General features: G+C 44.0%; 1 protein-coding gene across 1 annotated transcript in view; it reads left to right on the top strand.

Moving 5' to 3' along the window:
• Positions 1-19,366, top strand: part of LOC141960756 (ral guanine nucleotide dissociation stimulator-like 1) — a 37,270-nt gene extending 17,904 nt beyond the window's left edge. The window contains exons 5-14 of the mRNA XM_074906765.1: positions 1,886-2,010; positions 2,699-2,914; positions 7,213-7,316; positions 8,496-8,580; positions 10,891-10,980; positions 12,830-12,916; positions 14,050-14,082; positions 15,557-15,678; positions 16,573-16,662; positions 19,250-19,366. Coding sequence (XP_074762866.1) covers positions 1,886-2,010; positions 2,699-2,914; positions 7,213-7,316; positions 8,496-8,580; positions 10,891-10,980; positions 12,830-12,916; positions 14,050-14,082; positions 15,557-15,678; positions 16,573-16,662; positions 19,250-19,277 — 980 coding nt within the window. The 3' untranslated portion in view covers positions 19,278-19,366. The remainder of the gene's footprint in view (positions 1-1,885; positions 2,011-2,698; positions 2,915-7,212; positions 7,317-8,495; positions 8,581-10,890; positions 10,981-12,829; positions 12,917-14,049; positions 14,083-15,556; positions 15,679-16,572; positions 16,663-19,249) is intronic.
• Positions 19,367-19,815: the final 449 nt, after the last annotated feature.

Raw genomic sequence — 19,815 nt, 5'->3', positions numbered from 1 at the left:
GCATTCATATTGTGCTATGAATTTACAAATTTGGGTCCTAATCCTACAGTTTGATTGGCGTAATCAGACCTCCATTCAGCGCTGCCATCAGCCATGCCGGTAGATTAGACTGCAGTATCAGATACGTAGATAAAAGCCATTTCTGGCCTCAATTCTTGCTGCTTGAGCAATGCAAATCAAGGTGAGTCAGAGACTGCAAATTCAAAAGGGGCACGTGGTTGCTGTCAGTGAAGTCAAGAGGGCAGCTGGGCTTTGAGGGGGACCTAAACGGATCAGCGATTTGAAGATGATGAGATACTTGAGTACGAGAGAATTCCAGCTTCTTGGACAGCAGGGAAAAGACTGGTTACACATTTATGAAGGTGAAGGAGAAAAGAGAAAAAAAGGCATGAAAAAAGCAAAGGCAAATTCTTGCGTTGCACTCCAGGACCTGATTTTAAAGGCACTGGGAGATTTTGAGTAGGGTTGCAACTTTGCGATGAGGATTTTCACTGAATTTCAAGGCGGAAGGGAAAATGAGGAGTTACACAGCCAGAAAGAGGGTGAAGAAGGTGTAACTCTCGTAACAGTGTGGTAGAAATCCATTTAATTATGCGCAGTGTTACAAAACAGTCACGGAAAAATAATGGTGGAACAGAGGTCTCCCTTTATTGCGTTTAGCTCTGTCAATAAATTGTGCAGTTGGAATGTGCAGATGGAAGTCTGGATAGAGCCTCTAGTTAATAATTTGTCACATCAGAACTGTAGCAATTTACATTGATGATTAGGTTTTGCTAATAAACAAAGAAAGGAAAACTGAAGTATTTCAAAAAACAGTGATAAAATATCGCAGTCTGCTTTTGTCGCTTTAATATCTGTTCTGCTTTAACTGGTTATGAAGTATTGCACAACACACTCTGAAATGCACTGGTTGTTTTTGTTAATGAAATCTCACTAGTAGTAAACTCAGCACTTTCACTGTTAGTCTTCAACAAGTCCATTTTTTTTCCCTCCCTTCTCATGGAGTTACTGTCACCTTACAGTAAAAGGGATTAGGAAGAGGATTTCTTTTCAGAGATTTTCTGTTTGGCTTCCTCCTCTACCATGGGAAACAAGGGCATATTTCTTTGTGTTTTAATGTGGCTTTGTTCTCAACCTGTGGGAGCCAAAAGGTGACATGGGAACATCTGTGAAATCCTTTCCCTTCTGCACTGGATCTGGTCCCTTGATGAGGACAGCTCTCCTCTCTCACCTCTTCATTGCTGCCCAGGGCAGATTTAGAAGCAGCATTCAGCTGAATGCTGTAGGTGCTCACTGTTCTCCCTTTTCTGGGCAGAAATCCCAGAGAGGGAAGGTGAGGGATGCTGGAATAAACTCTCTTCAGTGTAGTTTATGTAAGCACAAATGGTGCCAAGAAATCTGATCTCCTTTTAGTTCCCCGCATGGGAGCTGGAATCTGGATATAAGAGCACTCCTAATGCAATATTTTGGGGATATAACTGCAGTCTTGTTCTTTTTCAGTTTGGTTTACTTTTGGTGTTTCAGATTATAAGATGCATTAATACTAAAAGGTAGATTAACAGAATTCTGCAATGTTAATAAGAAATTTTTGTTGGGGCATTCTTCTTTCAGAAGAATGTTTAGTGAATGGGTTAAGTCACTTCTCTGCTAAGAGACCCTGAACAGCTCAGTTCTCTTTTCCTTCCACCTTTTCTTTGCCAATTTAATCTTCTGGTCATCATCTTTCTCACAAAAATATGCAGCACAGTGGGGCTATTAGGTCAGGCAGGACCCTTTGTGTGTTCTGCTATAATATAGAGAGTGGTGGTTTAAAATAAACAAACATCTGCTTTGATTCACTGTTTGCTGTATAAATTTACCAAGTCGTGTTTTCCATCCTGGACAGATGGGTTCCGTGTTGCTTCCCTCTGTAACCTACGTGATGAAGAGGAAATGGACATCAGCAGGCCAGAAGAATTCTCTTTTTTCCAGGCAGACCTTGTGGCAGAACAGTTGACGTACATGGATGCAGTATGTAGAGTATATGTACTACTTGAAATGCTGGGGTAAATAGTGTGGGGCGTCTAAAAATTTTTTTTAAAGATATGTCAATGTAAGTATAGTGTTCCAGAAAAGGTCTGTTGTTGGGACACAGAACACAGCTCTGCTTGGTTATCCAAACTTGCTTCATTCATTGGGCTTTTTCCTTCAGTCATTCCAAAGATTATTTTTTTTTAAATTAAAATAAGCGTGAATGTATACTGTGTAGCCTTTTCTGCAAAGCTCAGTATTTGTACACCGGAGAAATAGCACATTTTTATGACGTATACTAAAGATGTATAGGTACTCTTAAATGCAGTGCTCTGATATGATTTGTCTGTATCAATCTCCTTCAAAATATCATGATAGAAAAGAATTTCCCCTTGGTTTTCCCAGGAGTGTTTAGCTGTCAGTTCTTTTAGGGCATCAAGCCTATAAAGTGTCTATTTCTGCCAAATATACAATAGACATATATATATATATTAAAGTATATACACTTTATGTATAAAAAATAGAAAGTGTACATACTGCCAAAGCGTGTATTTCAAACTAACGGAAAACAAATATTTACCTTTTAATGCCATATTAGATTTAGATCCGTGTAAACATGCATTTCTTCTTGTGGATAGTAGAGATTTAGGAGAACCCTGCTGACCTAGACACCTCTATTTCCCTCTAGGAACTCTTCAAGAAGGTTGTGCCCTACCACTGTTTGGGATGCATCTGGTCTCGAAGGAATAAGAAAGAATATAAGCACCTGGCGCTGACCATCAGGGCTACCATCTCACAGTTCAATGTCGTTACCAAATGTGTGGTCAGCACTATCCTGAAGGACAAGGAGCTCAAATCACAGCAAAGAGCCAAGATCATTGAGAAATGGATTCATACTGCACATGTAAGGCATTTATTCTAGACTGTTTAATGTTTCTCGTGTGGGTGCCTTGGAGTGGGGGAGTTGGAAGGGGAGGAAGGTGTTGGATGCGTTGGTCCCAGGCCATCTTAGCTCTAATGCTTTCTATTTTTGACTGCCTTTCTTTGTAACAGTAGATGAAGTGTTGCCCTTCCTCAGTTGCTTCCCCACCATGGAAGTGGGGTTGGTGCTTGTCTCTTTGGTTGGGGAGTGCTAATTAATGGGTGAGGCAGGTCCTGTGTCTTGCAGATGGGGAGTGCCACGTACTTGATGATGCAACATTTATGGGAAGATGGGTATAAATTCAACCAGTTCACTTCCCTGGAACTAAATGCTGCTCGTATCAGGGAAGGAAGAGAAGTGATGGTTGATACCATCCAAAGGTTAGACTTGTTTGCAGAAGAAAGTCTAACAAGAAAGGAGTCGGACTGGCAGCGGTGCAAGCAGCAGGCACAGTCAGGATAAGCTTTGCACTTGCCTGCCTTTGGCCATTCGTGTTCAGCCGGTGAGCATCATGCTCCCTCTCCTGCGTCGATGAACGCCATGGGACTTGAAATCAGATGTGGTGGAAGACAGCACAACTGTTTGTGCCTTATACCTTTACATATGTGTGTGTACATGTGAAAGTAAAGCAAATACAAGGTTTGAAGTAAGTGCAGAGAAAGCTAACACTTCTAGGAAGTAGTAGCCTCTTCAACATGGAAAAAATGAAATTACCGTTTGTACTCTCTTGTTTTGAAATTTCTTGAGGCTGAAAGGTCATTTGCCTACTGAGTTATTCATGGTTCCCATCATGTATGCAAACCAGCTGAGTTTGGAGGGGGTGAGGGGTGCAAGCAGTGACCAGAAAAAATGAGTTACAATATGGTACCAGACTCCTCCTCATCTTACCTTTCTGGTTCATCATTGTCTCGCGTGTTTCTCTAACCCGTTTATACTCTTGGCTTCGATTCCTTTGTCTTGTAGCAGATTGTGTGTTTCTTAATCTTTGTGCGAAAGGGTTTTTCATGACTTCTTTACATAACTCCAGTTTGCTAATTTCTTAGATCTTATCTTTAACATTTTACTGTAAGCTTTTTAACTCCCCTCAGAGCACTGGGCAGCTGGCAGCAAACCGGATCTCTCTTGAAGAGAACATCTAAAGCACTTTCATATGGATGTGCGTTGCCTTGTGTTTTAAGAATCACGTGGATTCTTTCTGAGCTATACAAAATAAGCAGTCATAAAAAGCTCAAGCCAAGCAGAGGCTTTCCAACCTTGACCCTGCACTTGTATGCTCCCAGCGGCAGCGTTGTTAGTCCTGGCACCTGAGCTTTGGCAGCTGCATGGTTCAGGAGGCTGGTGTGGGGAAGAAGTCTTTCACCTCTTTTGGCACTTCCCTTGACTCATTGTTCTCGTCTGATGGCTGCTTTATAGCCCCTGTGAATGGATTAGGAAGTTTGATTCCTATTGTCTGTGGGCAGATCTTTAAGCTGCAGAGGGTACCAGCTGAAGGGGCCTTCGTGGGGCAGCCTGGGCTGCAGCCTGGGCGAGCAAGTACGAAGCAGCTTCCTGCTGGTCCCAGGGAGCAGGGAGGCCCGGGAAGCCAGGACAGGGACCGCTCTCGGCATACTTGTTCTGTGGATGGAGCACTTTGATCTCCACCTCTGTTGCTTCAGTGCTTCTCCCTGTACTTAGTTCATACACATAATTCAATGCTCCAGTCTTAGCTAAGCACGTGAAAAATGCAGGAGCACGCTCTACAAAATAATTGCACATGTCGAACAGCTAGTTGCATATCTGCTTAGCTGCCCACTTCTGAAGAAAGCTGCTTGCTTTTTGCGTGCAAATGAATGTTTTGAATAGTTAGATGTCTGAATTAGAAAATAATCCACTCATTAAAGTGCAGTTATTCACGGACTGCTGACTCTGTAACTAAGCAGCGTGGAGTTCCACGTTTGTTATTTGTTCGTGACTTTTGGATCCAGTTTCTTGGTTTACAGGATAAACTGAATACTTTTCTGAACTGCCAGCCCTCTCTGCTCCACCTAGATCTGGGGTTCCTGAGCAGGAGCAGCCAATTTTACTCACACGATTTTTTCTTTAAAACTGAAAAGGAACATTGAAATCGTTAATACCCTGTTATGCTTAATCTTTTAAAATCAAAGTTGCTTCTGCGCAGTATTCTTTCTGGTTTCCGCCCTGTGAAGGGCACAGCATGAAACAATGTTATTCAGAGCAGTCTTAAAAATTCTTCCTATATATAAATGAAAGCTTGCTAAAGTTTAGTCTGCAATCAGTTAAATCATTGAGAACACCAAATCCAGGATTGAATTCCTAATGTGCTGTGGGTGCGTATGCCTGGTCGTGAACCTTCTGCGTCACTGACAATGTAGATGTATCATCAGTATTTGGGTTAGGAGATTAACGACGTCTGAATTAGTGATGCACTTGTGTTGGAAGACTAATGGCGTCTAGATTGATGATGGCTAAAAGCAAAAGAATTTGTGCTTGTTATGGAAGAAACAGATAAGAAGGGATTCCTTTAAAATAGCAAAGCAGAAACTTATCTACCGGCTGCCCGCGGTTAGTAGTCCTTATTGAAAGTGCTGACAGGAACTAGTTTTTGAAATGAGCATGCGCTAGAGCAGCACACGCATTTACCGTTATTTTTAGAATGTACAAGAATATATAAGGACTTGTTTTTCTAATAAACTTTGGAGCTTGACTGTTAACCATATTGGTGTGTGTCTTGTCCCACAACCTCGTCCTGCAACAATATGCTTTAGATTATGCAACGTGCAGTTAAGTCAAGATGGTTCCAAATTGGATCTTCCAGTGCAAACTCCTGTTGTGTTTGAGAAATCTCAGTGCTGAGAATTTGTGCCTCTCCATCCATGTTCTCCCCGGTCTGAATTTCAAGTTGAACTTAAAGAAAGCAGGGTCTTGTTCTTAAATGTGTCGGTCTCTGAAGAAGAGCCGTTACGTGGTTCCTTTGGCTGCAAAGTTTGCAAGAAGAGCTTTCAGGTCTTGCATGTCCTACCACGTGATTGTGAACTTGGTCTTCATCTAGCCTAACTGCTAACCTGCTTCAAGTGCTGCTGTGTGCCTAGTCAGTCTTCTTAAACCACGCTTTGTTAAATGTAGCCTCCTAAGTTGCCCAAAGATTTTTATATTTTTTTTTAGGTAAATAAATGGGAGTAAATGTACTTGCCTTAGTCGTGCAGTCAATTTTAATGCAACTTGTGAACAGAGTTGCTGATATACCAAGGTCTGACTTCTGTTTATGTTAAGGTTGCTTTACATTGATTCAGTCCTACAAAGGAAATAAAGTATGTCTATTTTCACTGTAAGGATCCTTTACATATTCAGCATTATTAGTGTAATAATGAGTCCCGTCAAAATTTGCAAAGTGGAATTGTAGTTTGGATTTGGATATATTCTCATCTACATGCAACAGTCAAATGGGCACGTGTTTTGTCTGTTAATTTGCCTGTACAGACACCTGTTAGTGAGAGCTTGTATTTGCAAGAGTTTAAGTCTGTGGTGCCCGGGCGTTCTAGTTCATGAGCCACCAACAGATTTACAGGAGTTCCTTGAAGAGTCTCAGGCCAGACTTTCCCTCTCCTCCTTGCTTGCACCTGCTTTACCAGGAATCTGTGCTGTCTTTTTGAGAACTAGGTTTTTCAGTATCCTTTTCCATCCAACCTTTTCCCCCAGAGAAACTGTAAGAAATGCCTATGAACCAGTCCCTCTGTTAGGATTTGGTACTGACTCTGGAAAAGCTGGGAATTTTTTTTCTCTTGAACAGTGTGCACGTACTTGAATAACAGGTTATTCCTTTGCATGTCTTCATTTTTAATTGACGCTTAGATGATTGAGGGTTTACATTTTAAATACCACCTATAAAGAGGCAAAGCCTGTTTTTTCCTCTAAAGGGTAAAAGGGATTGGTAACTCTAAAGAGTTTTTTAAGAAGTGTAAGATTTGTGCTTTTTAGCCTGGCTTCATGGACTCAGTTCCACTTTTATTTTTACTGGGACAACTGGAAGCTGTACCACTGCAGCATCACCACAAATACATGAAAGTGAGGAAAGCAAGATATAAATGCCAAAGCCCATAAAGTGTTTGTTGGCTGGGGGGGTGGCGGGGGGGAGTGGTATTTTTGATGCTCCATATTTGTACAGCTGCCTGCTTAGCAGTGAGAATGTGTAGCGAGCATGACACCGGTCAAACAGAAGAGCACTAACATATTCGTTATGCTGACATTACATGCTCCTGTATTTCTAACCACTCCTTTCACAGGAATGTAGGATCCTGAAGAATTTTTCCTCCTTGAGGGCCATCGTTTCAGCACTGCAATCCAGCTCCATCTATCGGCTGAAGAAGACCTGGGCGTGTGTTTCAAAGTAAGCATCCCCCTCTGCCCCTGTGGCTAGCCCCAAACAAAGACAAAAAGCTCCGTGCTCTTTCTTTCCATCTTGTTCTTCTCAGTCTTCCTATTCTGCTCCTTCATGGACAAGTGTTCTCTTAGAAGATACTCTCATTCCTGTGAGGCTCAGACCCCTTTTTTTGGGTCTGGCTGCTGTGAGCTCTTCTTTCATATTGACGGGACCACCTGCCCTCAGGGGTACTGGGTCTCTTCTGTCCTTTATAGCGTATTGGATCTTCCACAACCTATTTTGAAGAACTATGGGACTACCTACTGACTCAGCACAAGCACACGGTTCTTGGAAGGTCAGCAAAAGGCCACCATGATGCTTGCCAGTTGTCTCCTCTACTGTGAAGTTGGAGGAGGTCAACGTTGCCACAAACCTTCACTAATCCTCTCTTGGTCCTGACATTTCCTTAAAACATATCCCCAAACTACAAAATCCAAGCCTGTATTGAAGATGGTGTTTCTTACAGGGAAATACCTTTTTGTGCAACTGGCGTATTTACTGCATGCCAGACAGACACCAGAAAGCTGTGTAGGAAAGATGGTGTTCTGCTCATTCAGTTGGTGACAAACAGATTTATGGTTTTTTCCTTTGTCTTTGATAAACAAAAGAGAAACGTTGCTCTGCCACACAGCATACTTCTGCATTTCCACTAGGAGAGGTGGGTCTTTCCTTCTGCTGCCCTGTGTTCCTGTTCCTGATCAGGATGTTGCCATCTTGTGTTTATAGTGTGGGGTAATAGAAAGGGGCTCACACAATTACAGGCTTCTGGCTTTCCTGAGTGCGTGGCACAGGGCAAAAACACAGTACTTGGGATACCTCTCACAGCTATTTTTCTGTTGCTTTGTATCCATTTACCCGCTTCCTTACAACAATCTGATACCCCTCAGTGTGACTGAAAGCCCTGCCCAGGATCGGCGTACCTGTGGCATTCCTTGTGCTGCCGTCAAATAAGGCTGGCGTTACCGGGGAGCACCAGGAGATCCCAGGAAAGTTCCTAGTTGATGTGCAGCATCTCACTGGATGCGTTTTGGTGGTGGTATCTCTTACATGCCCAACTGTTAACGATTCATGAGGAAAAAACCAGTAATCTGATCTGTATTAGAGTGCTTTCTGATAACCTAAAAGATTTAATCTTTTCCTGTACAGGGACATGATGCTGATGTTCGAAGAGCTGTGTGATACCTTCTCAGACCACGACAATTATTTGACAAGCAGGCAGCTGCTGCTGAAGGTGAGAATTAGCTTGAGTTGCAAGGCTTGTGATCTCAATCAAAGCTGAGGTTAGCCCTTTTTCTAAGGAGCCGTCAAAGCTCGTCTCTCCCCGAACTACGGTATGCAGTGCTTCAGGGAAGAGAGGTCTGTAAAACCTGTGCTTTTCTGCTGGGATGAGAGGTGATTTTGTTGTTCCTGAAAGCACCTACGCTCCTGTTAGCCTGCTGAGCTTGGATACCCCCACAGAGCAGGGTGCAGCAGCACAGTTTCTGTGAGGGCTTGTTCACAGGACAGCAGGTCAGGAGCCTTGGAGCCCCCACTGCTGCTGGAGTTCGACGTCTCTTGGGCAGGGTGATTGTCCGAACTGCTAGCTGGTGCACCCTCTGAGCAGACCTGGAAAGGCTCTGGTTTGCACTGGTGAGTGCAGAGCAGCTCCCAATGAGATTCTCAACTGGGCTGCACCGCTGTAGTGCTCTTGACTTCACTGGAACAATGCCACTCGGCTTCAGCTGAGGAATTAAACCAAGATGTTTATCCGACTATCCCATACCTTTCTTGGAACTGGAAAACAGGGCTGGGAATTTCGAAGGAACAGGCTTCCTGCTCTGTGTGTGGCCAGATGGACAACAAAGCAGGCTCTGTCTGAAGCAGTTTGACCGGAGCACTCTCCTGGGCGAACCCCAACAAGCTCAGGATCTTGAGAGGGGTGAGGAAGAATAGCAGGGAAAGGTTATATTCTGTAGAAACTATGGAATGTTTGTGGCTGTTTTTTCTGTCTGCATGAAAATGTTTCTATAGACTGCCTCCCGACCAGTTGATTTTTTGGCAGTTCTATCCAGTCAGTCTGGCATTTGTACCTTACCCCCTTGCCTTGTTATTTGACACAGTGTTTTGCTCAGGAGTGGTGGGTGAACACATTCAAACCTGTCAGTCTCTTTTGTTTATCATCCGTTTATCAACACCTGTAGCTAAATCTTAAAGCAGGTGAGATAATAATAGGCATAGAGGGAAAATGTGTGTTCACAACAGCTTGTTAACCTAAGTACTAAAAAGACACAACAGCAACTCAATCTGAGCCCAGACCTTCTGGCTCCTAGCAAATCACCCTCTCCAGCTGCCGTATGGAGATCTGCAAAACATTTTGAAAGCAGTGAGAGGAGAAAAATTCCACAGAATAGCTAGAACCTCTCTCCTACTCCTCCTTTTGGACCGTTTTGTAACGATTGGAGGATGAATGTCCACTGAATCCCTAAAGTCTTTGTTTCCTTTCACTGTCAATAGTGTCTGTAGGGAAGCTGTCTTTGCCCTTGCCTATCCATCCTACAAATGTAAGTGTAAAGCAGACCAAATGGCACATGACACAGGTTGTTTGGCACGGAGAGGGATCGCTGTGTTCTCTCCTCCCCGAACAATGGCTCTGCTGCAAGCTGCAGTTTCAGGTTCTGTGCCTGCCCGCCGGCTGCTGTTAGAGGATCTCCAGTTTATCTTTCAGTATCTTGAAGACACTGAGACGACACTCGTTTGTCATTTGCTCTTGTTTTCCAGCCGAGGAAGGAAATACAGTTTGAGTTTGATCTGTTCCTTCACTGTGACTGAGAGAAGTAAACGTTGTGATGAAAGGATCTTTCCAAGTGCAGGCTGTTGTTTTGTGCCTCTTAAAAAGACTGATAATCATTCATGCCCCATCTGTCCAACCACTGGAGACAGTAACAGTAACTCCCAGCACCCCGTAGGGATCCAGGGAAATAAAGGCTACAGATCTATTGTGAAATAGCTCCTCCATTCACAGGAGAGCTTGACTTGTGGAGATGAAAACCTATTACTTTGTTTTCCTGCGTGGTTTTGGATTAGTCAATAAGCTACAGAGGGTAGTTGCTGCATCTCTGTTGCGGCATGAGAAAAACAAGAAAGCATTACATAAGATAGAGATGTTTACTTGTAGCAGTCCTGATTAGGAAATTAAACAGAAATCCTGAGGTCGAGAGTGTCAGGATAGAGTTCAGAGAAGCATCTGGCCACCTGAAGGTGCATCTAAGCTTCTCTGATTTAAACTCCCAGGAGATTTTCAACAGCACTTAGCTTTGACCAGCGTAGAGCCACTTTGCTGAAAAACTCCCTTCTAGTAATTTTGTGGGATTTTGTCCACAAGTCCCAGTCAGTGTACAAGTCCCAGAAAATTAGCACATGTATGTACACGTGCATGTACCTATACAGCAAATATTTTTGCTTGCCCCATTAAATGTATTTGCAATTATTTTACACAAACATAGTTGCCAGCTTATCGCTTAGATCCTTTGTTAATTGCCTTTAATTCTCTTGTAACTCACAGGAAGGAACATCCAAATTTGCCAACCTGGACAGCGGTGTGAAAGAAAATCAGGAAAGCACACGGAGGCGGCTGCAACTTCAAAAAGATATGGTGCGTTTGGGGTCCTTTTCCTGCCCTTTTTGACCTGATAACGTGATTAACCCTGAGTGGTGAATGATATAAGAAGCAAAAACTAGAAAGGTATTTAACAAAGAGAGCGTGCAGTAGGTAAAGACCTTGAGAGTGCCTCTGTCAAGAAAAACAATCACATCAGTGCTATAGATTAGCTGATGCAAAGCGAGGGAAGCGAAAGGTGGAGACTGAATAGGCAGTCAGAGCGTTTGTTCCTGTGCAAAGCTGTATTTCACTTATGCTGTGGGTCGCAGTAAGCAGGTAATACTCTGTGTGCGTGTATATAAAGTGCAGATATGTATAGATGATATCCCCCCCCCCGCCCCATACATCTGTATATAAAGATGGTTCCAAAGCGGGATCCGTGCTGCACCCCGCTCAAGCCGTATGGCCTACGCTGAGCTGCCACGCTGTAACCGCTGTGGTTTTTAGTGCAGCCCAGCTGTCCTCCTACTCCAGTAACACCCGCCTGTGTACTGAAAGGCCGGAGGAAACGGATATGCAAAGCTTCAGCATAGCCAGTGTGTTCAGAGATCTGATGCTGGGAACGCTCCGAGATTTCAGGATTCGGTGGTTGTACGCAGGGGCCGCGTCATGTTCCCTGGCACCAATCTTCCCCTGCCCCCTGCAAGGGGATAACTGGGTGGGCAGGTTTGCTGCTCCCGCTTGCATTTGCTTCACATCCCAACCAGCTGTTGGGGGTGGGCCCTGAGACAAGGGTTTGGCCTCAGTTTCAGGTCTTCCAGAAGTTTACTAAATCTGTCACATAGAAGAGTAAAAAAAGATTGGTGAATACAGACATGTGTTCTTCGTTTTCAACTGCCTTGTTTCTGTCCTACAAGAAATTAATTCTGTTAACTACTCTCGTTACCCTTTAGAGAGAAATACAGGGAAACTTTTTCATGTAGTAAGATACCTAATGTAAGTACTGGAATTCTTGTGATAAAAGAAAATTAGCTCTGGCAGAGCAGCAATTGCATTTACTTTGAAGCAAGCTCATGAAGCTTCTGACATGCCAGCTTGAAAATTGCACAGACTTTTACAGAGATTGCTTTGTAAAACGTGTCCAGTTTCCAGTCTGCTGCTGAAAATGCCTTTTGTCTCAAAGTTGGCAAAGATTTAAAAGGACAGGGGGAGAGAAATCTGGGATAGGGAGGCAAAAGTGCTGAATGTGATTTTTTTTTTTTTGTCTATTTGTTTGACTGGAGAAAGTATGGATCCCTTGGATGGGAGAAACAAGCGTTTCCTTCACAAGTGTAGAAGCAGCCTGAATTCTACAACTGCTAGCAGCCTAGGAAGTTTAAAATGTGAATAATTACTCTCAAAATGAAAGGAATGGCTGAGGAAGATGGTCCCTTCTTAGAGGAGGACAACTGCGACTTGATTTGACTGGACTGTCAGGTGGCATACACCATTAAGTAAAAATCCACTGGAATGAGGCAGAGAGAGAAACTGCTTCAACAGGCTAGCCGGGAGCATGCCCCGGCTCCTTCTCTTGTAGCAGGTAGCCGAGGGACCCTGTCCCTGCTGCTCGATGCTGCTTCCACAGGCGGGGTTTCCTGGTGTCCCACTGTTAGAAACCAGGGTGTGGTGGCAGTATGGTAATGGAAAACCACTTGGCAATGTCTGTGAGAGCATCCCACTGTCATTCGAGTTTGATTTGAATTGTAGATTAGATACTGAGGAGGATGCCATGAAAGAAAAGATAAGACCACTGTTTGGTTAAGCAGACTGCTTTTATTTCATTCTCCTATACAGGCCTATTCTAGCATTCTGATTATTACCGTTTCTCAATCATTTAATCCAACGTTGCTCTGATCATTTGCAGGCAGTAATGCAAGGCACGGTACCTTTTCTTGGTACCTTCCTCACTGATCTCATCAAGCTTGACACAGCCCTTCAGGACTATATCGAGGTAAATTAAGGCAATTTCTTGAATCCTGAATATCCTCCCTGCCTTCCCAGCACTGAGCGTGTCTGTTCCTGTATCTTCTACCGGGTTCTTCTGCAGCTCTTAAAAATGGAGGAATCTGTTTTCAAAAAAAAGGAAGCCATATGCAGTTTTATCAGCAACAAGACTCTTGTGTGAATTGGAGTGCTGTTATCTGAAGGGACAAGCTTAGCGTTGTATTTTGTCTTGTTTTCTTAGGTTAGAAAACGTGAAGAAAGTAGGCTTTCCATTATTCTGTTTCATTTTTCCGAAAACAACGTTTTAGGCATGCAGATTTATGTGAATAACTGGTAAAATACACACAATCACAAATTCAGCACTGCAGACTGATCACTGAAGAGCTTTGGTATTGATTTGGTATTGGTAGTGATTGAAGACTTGGGTTTTTTTCGTTTCTCTTTAGCTGAACAAGCAGGGGGAACCAATTTAGCATAGGAAGGGAAAAAGGACTGCAAGAGAGTCTGGTTGTTTAACGGAGACTGAGGATGGGGCCAGTTTTCAAAGGTGTTTGAAACCATTAGTAGAGACACTGCAGCCTTTGTTGTGCTGTTGTTGGTATTTATGATAAGAATGGGCAAATGCAGTTCTCCCTGGGCTGGCAGTGGTTGCTGGGGTTTTTAGTGGTGGTTTGTTTGGCAGAACTGCAAAGAAGCAGGCCTGCATAAGGTTGCTGTACATCCATTTTCTTTTGGGCAGTTTCCCTCCTGTCCGTGCTTTGTGTTTACTTGGTGTTTCTGAAACTCCCTGGGAACACTGCTAAAGTCACAGCACAGGCAAGAGCCAAGTTTGTTTCTGCCGTGCAAAATCCCACTGGCATTCTTCAGAGCGGATCTCAACACAGCTTTTATGAGCATTCTTGCATTGGGCTTTTTTTCTGGGGCAGATTGCCCTATAGGCCGTGAGGACAGCTGTCCCTTGGAGACTCAGATGTATGAGTGCTGTGGTTTATACCAGATCTGGAAACAGGTATTTTGAGAAGGTCCTTGCTCGGGGCACGTCTGCGCTTTACATTAGCCTTGCTACTTCATGCTGTTTGTGATTAAGTTCAACTAAGCTTGTGTTCTTCTATTCTGATCCCTGCTCTTTCCTTCCAACAGGGCGGCCTGATCAATTTTGAGAAGAGACGAAGGGTAAGTTGAATGTTCTGTGATTTTTAGTTTACTGATACCCTCTTCTAGAGCGTTCTCTTGGCGAGGCCGTTTGTCATTGCTCGGGCATATACAACAGCTGTGAATTTTAATGCAAGTTCACAAGGAAAGAATAGACCCCTGAAATGCTGCGAGCTTCTGCCGAACTGTGAACAAACTGCAGAACGAGAACCTACTTTTTGGATGTGTGCAGTAGGGGAAGAGGAGCTGCAGGCCACTTACTTCCGTGGGAATTACATGCGGGGCATGCCCATTCCCTCCCTTTGGTGTTCATGGGAATGTGACAGATGTGTATGACCTGTGTGTTGAAACAGAGCTGGTGGCATGAGACCTTTGCTTTCCAGAAGATACAGTTTGTAAATATCTTCCTTCTGCTGCAGTAAACTATTTGTAGGTGAAAGGCTGCAGATGAGGCAGAGAAATAAAAGCTGTCAGTCTTTCTGTTCAGCCTGATCCTCGTTGGTCAGAGATGAGTAATGTTATGTAGGAGTTAAAGGTTCTGTCTGAATGAAGTCATGCCAAATCTCCATTCTGGGGTCTGAAAGCAGTCTTGGGAGTTGGCTGTGATGGAGCCATTTCCTCCCCTTAACTGCTCCCAGCTCTACAAACCACTTCTTGGACTTGCCTTGCATGTACAGCTGCATGGCTCAGGGTACTAATAACGGGATACGGGAGCTTCTGGTTGGTCATCGGTCCAGCTTCATACAAACCAGTGGCAAAGCCGCCCTCTGAACCAGGCCGAGTACTCAGCTGCATTCCTGCATCCTGATTCTATAACCTCCTCTAACACGAGGGGGTATTAAGAATTATTCTGGCAGAGCGTGTGTGCAGGTGGAGTTAGAGAAGAGCTGCACGTTTTAGTCACACGTGTTACGGGTAGCATTTCACGTTCCTCTGGTGCAAGTGTGAGTGCACAACGTGAAAAGCCGGGGAGAATCAGACTCTCTGCTTTCGTCGCAGGCACCCCTAATTATTTACCCTCGCTTGCTGTCTGAGAACCACCTAAGCACAGGGCATGGTTTGTCTCTCACAACTGGTCTGGCCCGAGCAGGGGTCAGCAGGTGGGGTAATCTGAAGACTTTATGACCCTTTGCTACCCTCGTTCCTAGAGGAACAACCAGCAGTGCTGCCGTTCGGTGGGTTTGCACTGGCATCGCACTTCAGTTAGTACTTGGGAAAAGCGCTGTGGTGAAGTGCGATTCCTTGTGCTTGTCTTCTGATTTGTGCTTCTCTGAAAATGTCACACTTCAGTAAACATTTTGGATGCTGGGGGGAAAAAAAAAGACTTCTTTGTTTGAAAAACTGGTTCTGGAAATAGTCACTCAACTGAAACTGAACTTCAGGTCAAACGAAGTTTGTCCTGGATCTGTTGTTGCCTGTGCTTAGTATATGAATGAGTGAATTTGGGTTTGTGTTGGTTTTTAATTAGAATTCCCATTTGATTATTTTTTTTTAGGAATTTGAAGTAATTGCCGAAATTATGCTCTTGCAGTCGGCATGTAACAGCTACTGCTTGACACCAGACCCAAAATTCCTCTGGTGGTGGAGCAGACAAGAGCATTTAACTGAGGAGGAGAGGTAGGTTCTTAGTCCAGCCGGCGAAGCAGGCTTTTCTTAGCCCACACCCCCCTGCAGGGAGGTTGTGTCAGCCTTGAGCTGTCCTCTTACAGGGACTTACATGTACTGCTGCTCCAGGAGAGTGGAAGTACCTCTGTCTTCTGCTAACCAGCTGTAGAAACCCTGTTAAACATTTAGCAGGGGTTTTTGGAGACTGGAATTTTTTTTTTTTTTTTTTTTGAGATTGGAAATGAAGCTTCTGACTTTGAAATCTGATAGTCTGTTGTGTCTGGGCTGTCTGTATGCCCAGAGGCACGCTCAGAGGCCGATCCTAGGGGAGGTCGAGATGCAGGCACTGAGCGTTGGGCTGGTGGATGCAGGCAGCAGGTAGCCAAGGCAACGCAGAGCTGGCTGAGCGCTCATCAGATAAACGTCTCCCGGGTGTTTGGGGTGGGTTTTGCAGCCCTGCTGAGTTCTGTGCTACGGTACATGCTGCTAGACCAACGCAAGGCAATTTATTTTCTGCACTCTAATATTTCCACTAGGTATCTGAATACCACTCTGCTGCACTAAGAGTGTAAGCATAGATACATACTGCATTGTACTGAGTCATAGTGAAAAAAAGTCAGCTTATCCAAGATTCACATGCTAAGTATTTTCTTGACTATTTTTTTAAAATAAAATGATGAATGTTATCCAAAAAAGCACTAATTTTTAAAATTATTGTAAAGAAGTGAAATCTCCCCTTCATCGGGGTAAAGTGTAGAGAGCGCTGTGTTCCTCTTTGTGGGGTTGCAACCTTCGGTGAAGTGGGAATAACTGAAGGCTTCTCAAATATCTTGAATATTACTGCTTTGAGATACATAACTCATCGTCTTGTCTGTCAAAATTAACCTGGTGCCCTCTGTTCTGCAGTTACAACCTTGCACGCGAGATTGAAGCAGCTGCTGACACTGGCACCCCACCGCCGAAACCTCGGAAAAGCGTGGTGAAGAGGTTGAGCCTGTGAGTACGATGGGGCAAAGGGTATCTGGTGTGTTAATATGAACCTGAATAAATCAAACAAGCAGTGCTTGTTTTACCAGCTGAAAAACCTGGCTGGGGATGCAGACCACTGCAGTACATTAAGGAGACACCATCAGCTAGAAATGCAGACTTCTGTCTGAAGCTGTCCTTGCTGCTGCTATTGTTATAAGTAGTCATGAGGATTATTAATGAGGAAAGAGATTAGAGAAACAAAAAAGCCTTCCTAAGGTGTCAGAAAAAGGAATAATTGTAGGGCTGGATTATAAATTCAATATCTATTGTGTAATAACTTCCCTGAATGCAGAGGCAAAACAGAGTAAATGAGGATAAAGTCTGGCCTATTATTAGTCTCATTTGCTCACACTTGCAAAAATTCCTTGCAGGATTTTAATGTAAAAATTAAGGTTAGCAAAAGGGCATTTGATAATAGAAACAATCTGCCCAGCTGCCTTCAGGTTAGAGAAGGAAAATAATCATGGGGACATGGTTCAATTGAGTTTAATACTGCAAAGGTTCGAGCAGGAGGCGGTGGAGAACAGGGGCATGCAGCTAAGCAGACACAGGAAAGAACAGACTAGCAGGAATTCATGGCAAGCTGCAGGAAATGAAAGCAGAGATCAAGGGCGGAAGTAAAACTAACTTAAAGGTGAGAAATTTGAACCTGATGCGAGAGGAGATACGACAGGACTCCCGCATACCAGTGGCATGATCAAGATGAGGTGGGGAGATGATGAATTTAAGAGCACTATCAGCTCTTAACTGTCCTTTCCTGCTCGGTTCTTGTGGCCAGTTTCCTCAGAACAGGCAGTAGCCATTCACTTCACATCAGCACCACTGCAGGCTAGGGTCTGAAAGAAGAATGAATGGATGTTTTCAATCTAGAGTTTTGAGTTCTGATATGCAAGAAAAAAAAGTCCAGGCAGCTGTTTGGAAGGAGTTTCAGTTAGTCCATCTGAGTTCCATTTTGCGTAGTCCATCTGGCTGTGAGAACGTGAGCTTTGAAGATGACAGTGCCTGAGCTCTCGGTGGCCTGTCATGGGTGTCTCCCTCGGCACGTGCCTAAGCTGCGCGTAAGAACTGTCGCTGCGGAGCACAGGCTTTATTCTCTTGTTTCTGACGGCGTTTCAGTGCTGCAGTATTGTAATTTACTGCATGGAGTTTGTTTGCACTGTGCAGCCTTTGTCTAAAGAATTGTTTCATCTGCACTCTGAATGTATTTTGCAAATTAATACTGTAGAAAAGACTGGCATAATTCACCCCGGCAACAGTGGGTGACACCTCTTTAAATTGTTTTAAATCGTTAACTGCATGCTGACAGAGCATCTAATTCACCTGGCTTCTTTACTTTTTGTCTTATACAAGTTTGTTTCCTTTGACACTCCTTTAAATTTACTTGACCTGCATTTAGAAATGAGTCTTGGAGAGGCAGAGCCTATAATTTACACTTTCTCCTGATCTTCTCGTTGTGTACATCTCCATTCAGACTCTTAGAGAGAAACTGGTATCCGTGGCACCTTTACTGAGGGAAAGAATTTGCAGCGGGGAGGAATTGGCCTTTGGCAGACCTTTGCCTGGTGTTTGGCCATGTGTTACCTTTCATGCGCTCATGGCGACTGAGCAGGTCTTGTGTCAGTGGGACCCGGGTGTGACAGCAGTGTGCAGGACCGCGTAAGGTGCAGCCAGCTGCCACGCCTCTAACTCGCCCCTCCTCATCCCTTGGGTTGTAAACACATCAGGTTTACAAGCTGTCATTTCCTAGCAAGTGAGGCTGAAAATTCAGCAGACCGAAGAGTCTTGTTTGTGGTACTTGGGCATTAGCTCAGCTTTTGGCCTTGCAGCTGGTGGGTATGCCAGGTCAAGAAGGTATTGTGTTAGGGTGTAACAAACTCTCTTGACAAACCGTATGGACAGCATAGAGGAAACGGAAACAACAGGCCACTCAAGATAGGAAAGCAAAACAATGAAACAGTGCATAAGAACTTTGAACCAAGTGACCGCCTTGCTCAGGCCAGCTCTGTTCTGCTTTCACTTACTGGCTTTTATGCTTTCTTTTCTATACTAGACTGTTTTAGGCAACTCGACATCAAAGGCCTGCTACTGGAGCTGATCTATTAAGTTCAAACAAGCTGTGGCTAGCCTTTCCGCTCTATTTTTTGGCAATTCTTCCTAAAGTGTCCACTCTCTCCACAATGATAACATGGTCTCATGTTCTGAATGAATTTTTTCTTTTCTGGCATTTTGTTACTTATCTTAGTGACAGCAGCAACTACTGGTTTTTCTTTTTCTGCTAGTAAAACACCTTTTACAGCAGAGGCAGTCATAGCTGCTTGGGCATTCTGTTCTGCCCTGGAAGCAGGCAGTAGCATTTCATCAGCAGGAGCTCCATTTAGTAAACCTGCTAGTATAGTCCTTGTTCTGGTATTGGCATTTTCAAAAGCAAACAACCGAAACATAGTCTTTCATTTCATCAGGTAAGTCCGCTTGATCTTTTATAGCTTGAGATAGTCGATCAATACAGGTCCTTGTCGAACAGCCGCAAATGGAGCTGTTTTTTTTTTCCCTTCAGGTATCTGCAGAAGAGCCCGGTGGGCTAGCTGTTGTGGCATTTGGTGAAAAATTGGAGGGAAAGTCACCTGTACGGCCGTGGTGGCATATGCGCCCTGACCCGTTAACGTATCTACAGTCACAGCATAAAAGGGATCGTTCTGATCACGTTGATGCTTATTGAGTTCAGTAATTACAAGTTGTTTCCATGTTCTTTCCCAAATTAAATATTGAGAAGGAGTCAATAAAAGTGAAGCAATGTTCTGACAATCAGCAGGTACCATCAAATCCGCTGTAAGTATATATTTTATAATGTTCTTTGCCGCTTCTGATTTTAATCCCTAAGTGGTTACTGTTTGTTTTGCTTGCTGTAAAATTTTCCAATCACGTGGTTCCCACTTCCCGACTCCCCCTTCAGTGACCACGGGGCAGGCTAAAGATCCAACTGTCTGCCAGTCTCCTTCTAAAATAGCATCTCGGACTACTCCAGTCCATCGTCGCTGCACAGGATCAGTGTCGGAGGTTGGATAGGATGGAGGTCGTTGTATAGTCGGAGCTGTATTTGTTGTGGTTGGTGGTGGTGGCAGT

Source organism: Athene noctua, chromosome 5, assembly GCF_965140245.1.
Source record: "Athene noctua chromosome 5, bAthNoc1.hap1.1, whole genome shotgun sequence".
NCBI classification, from domain to species: domain Eukaryota; kingdom Metazoa; phylum Chordata; class Aves; order Strigiformes; family Strigidae; genus Athene; species Athene noctua.
This window is presented reverse-complemented; position numbering and strand designations above follow the sequence as displayed.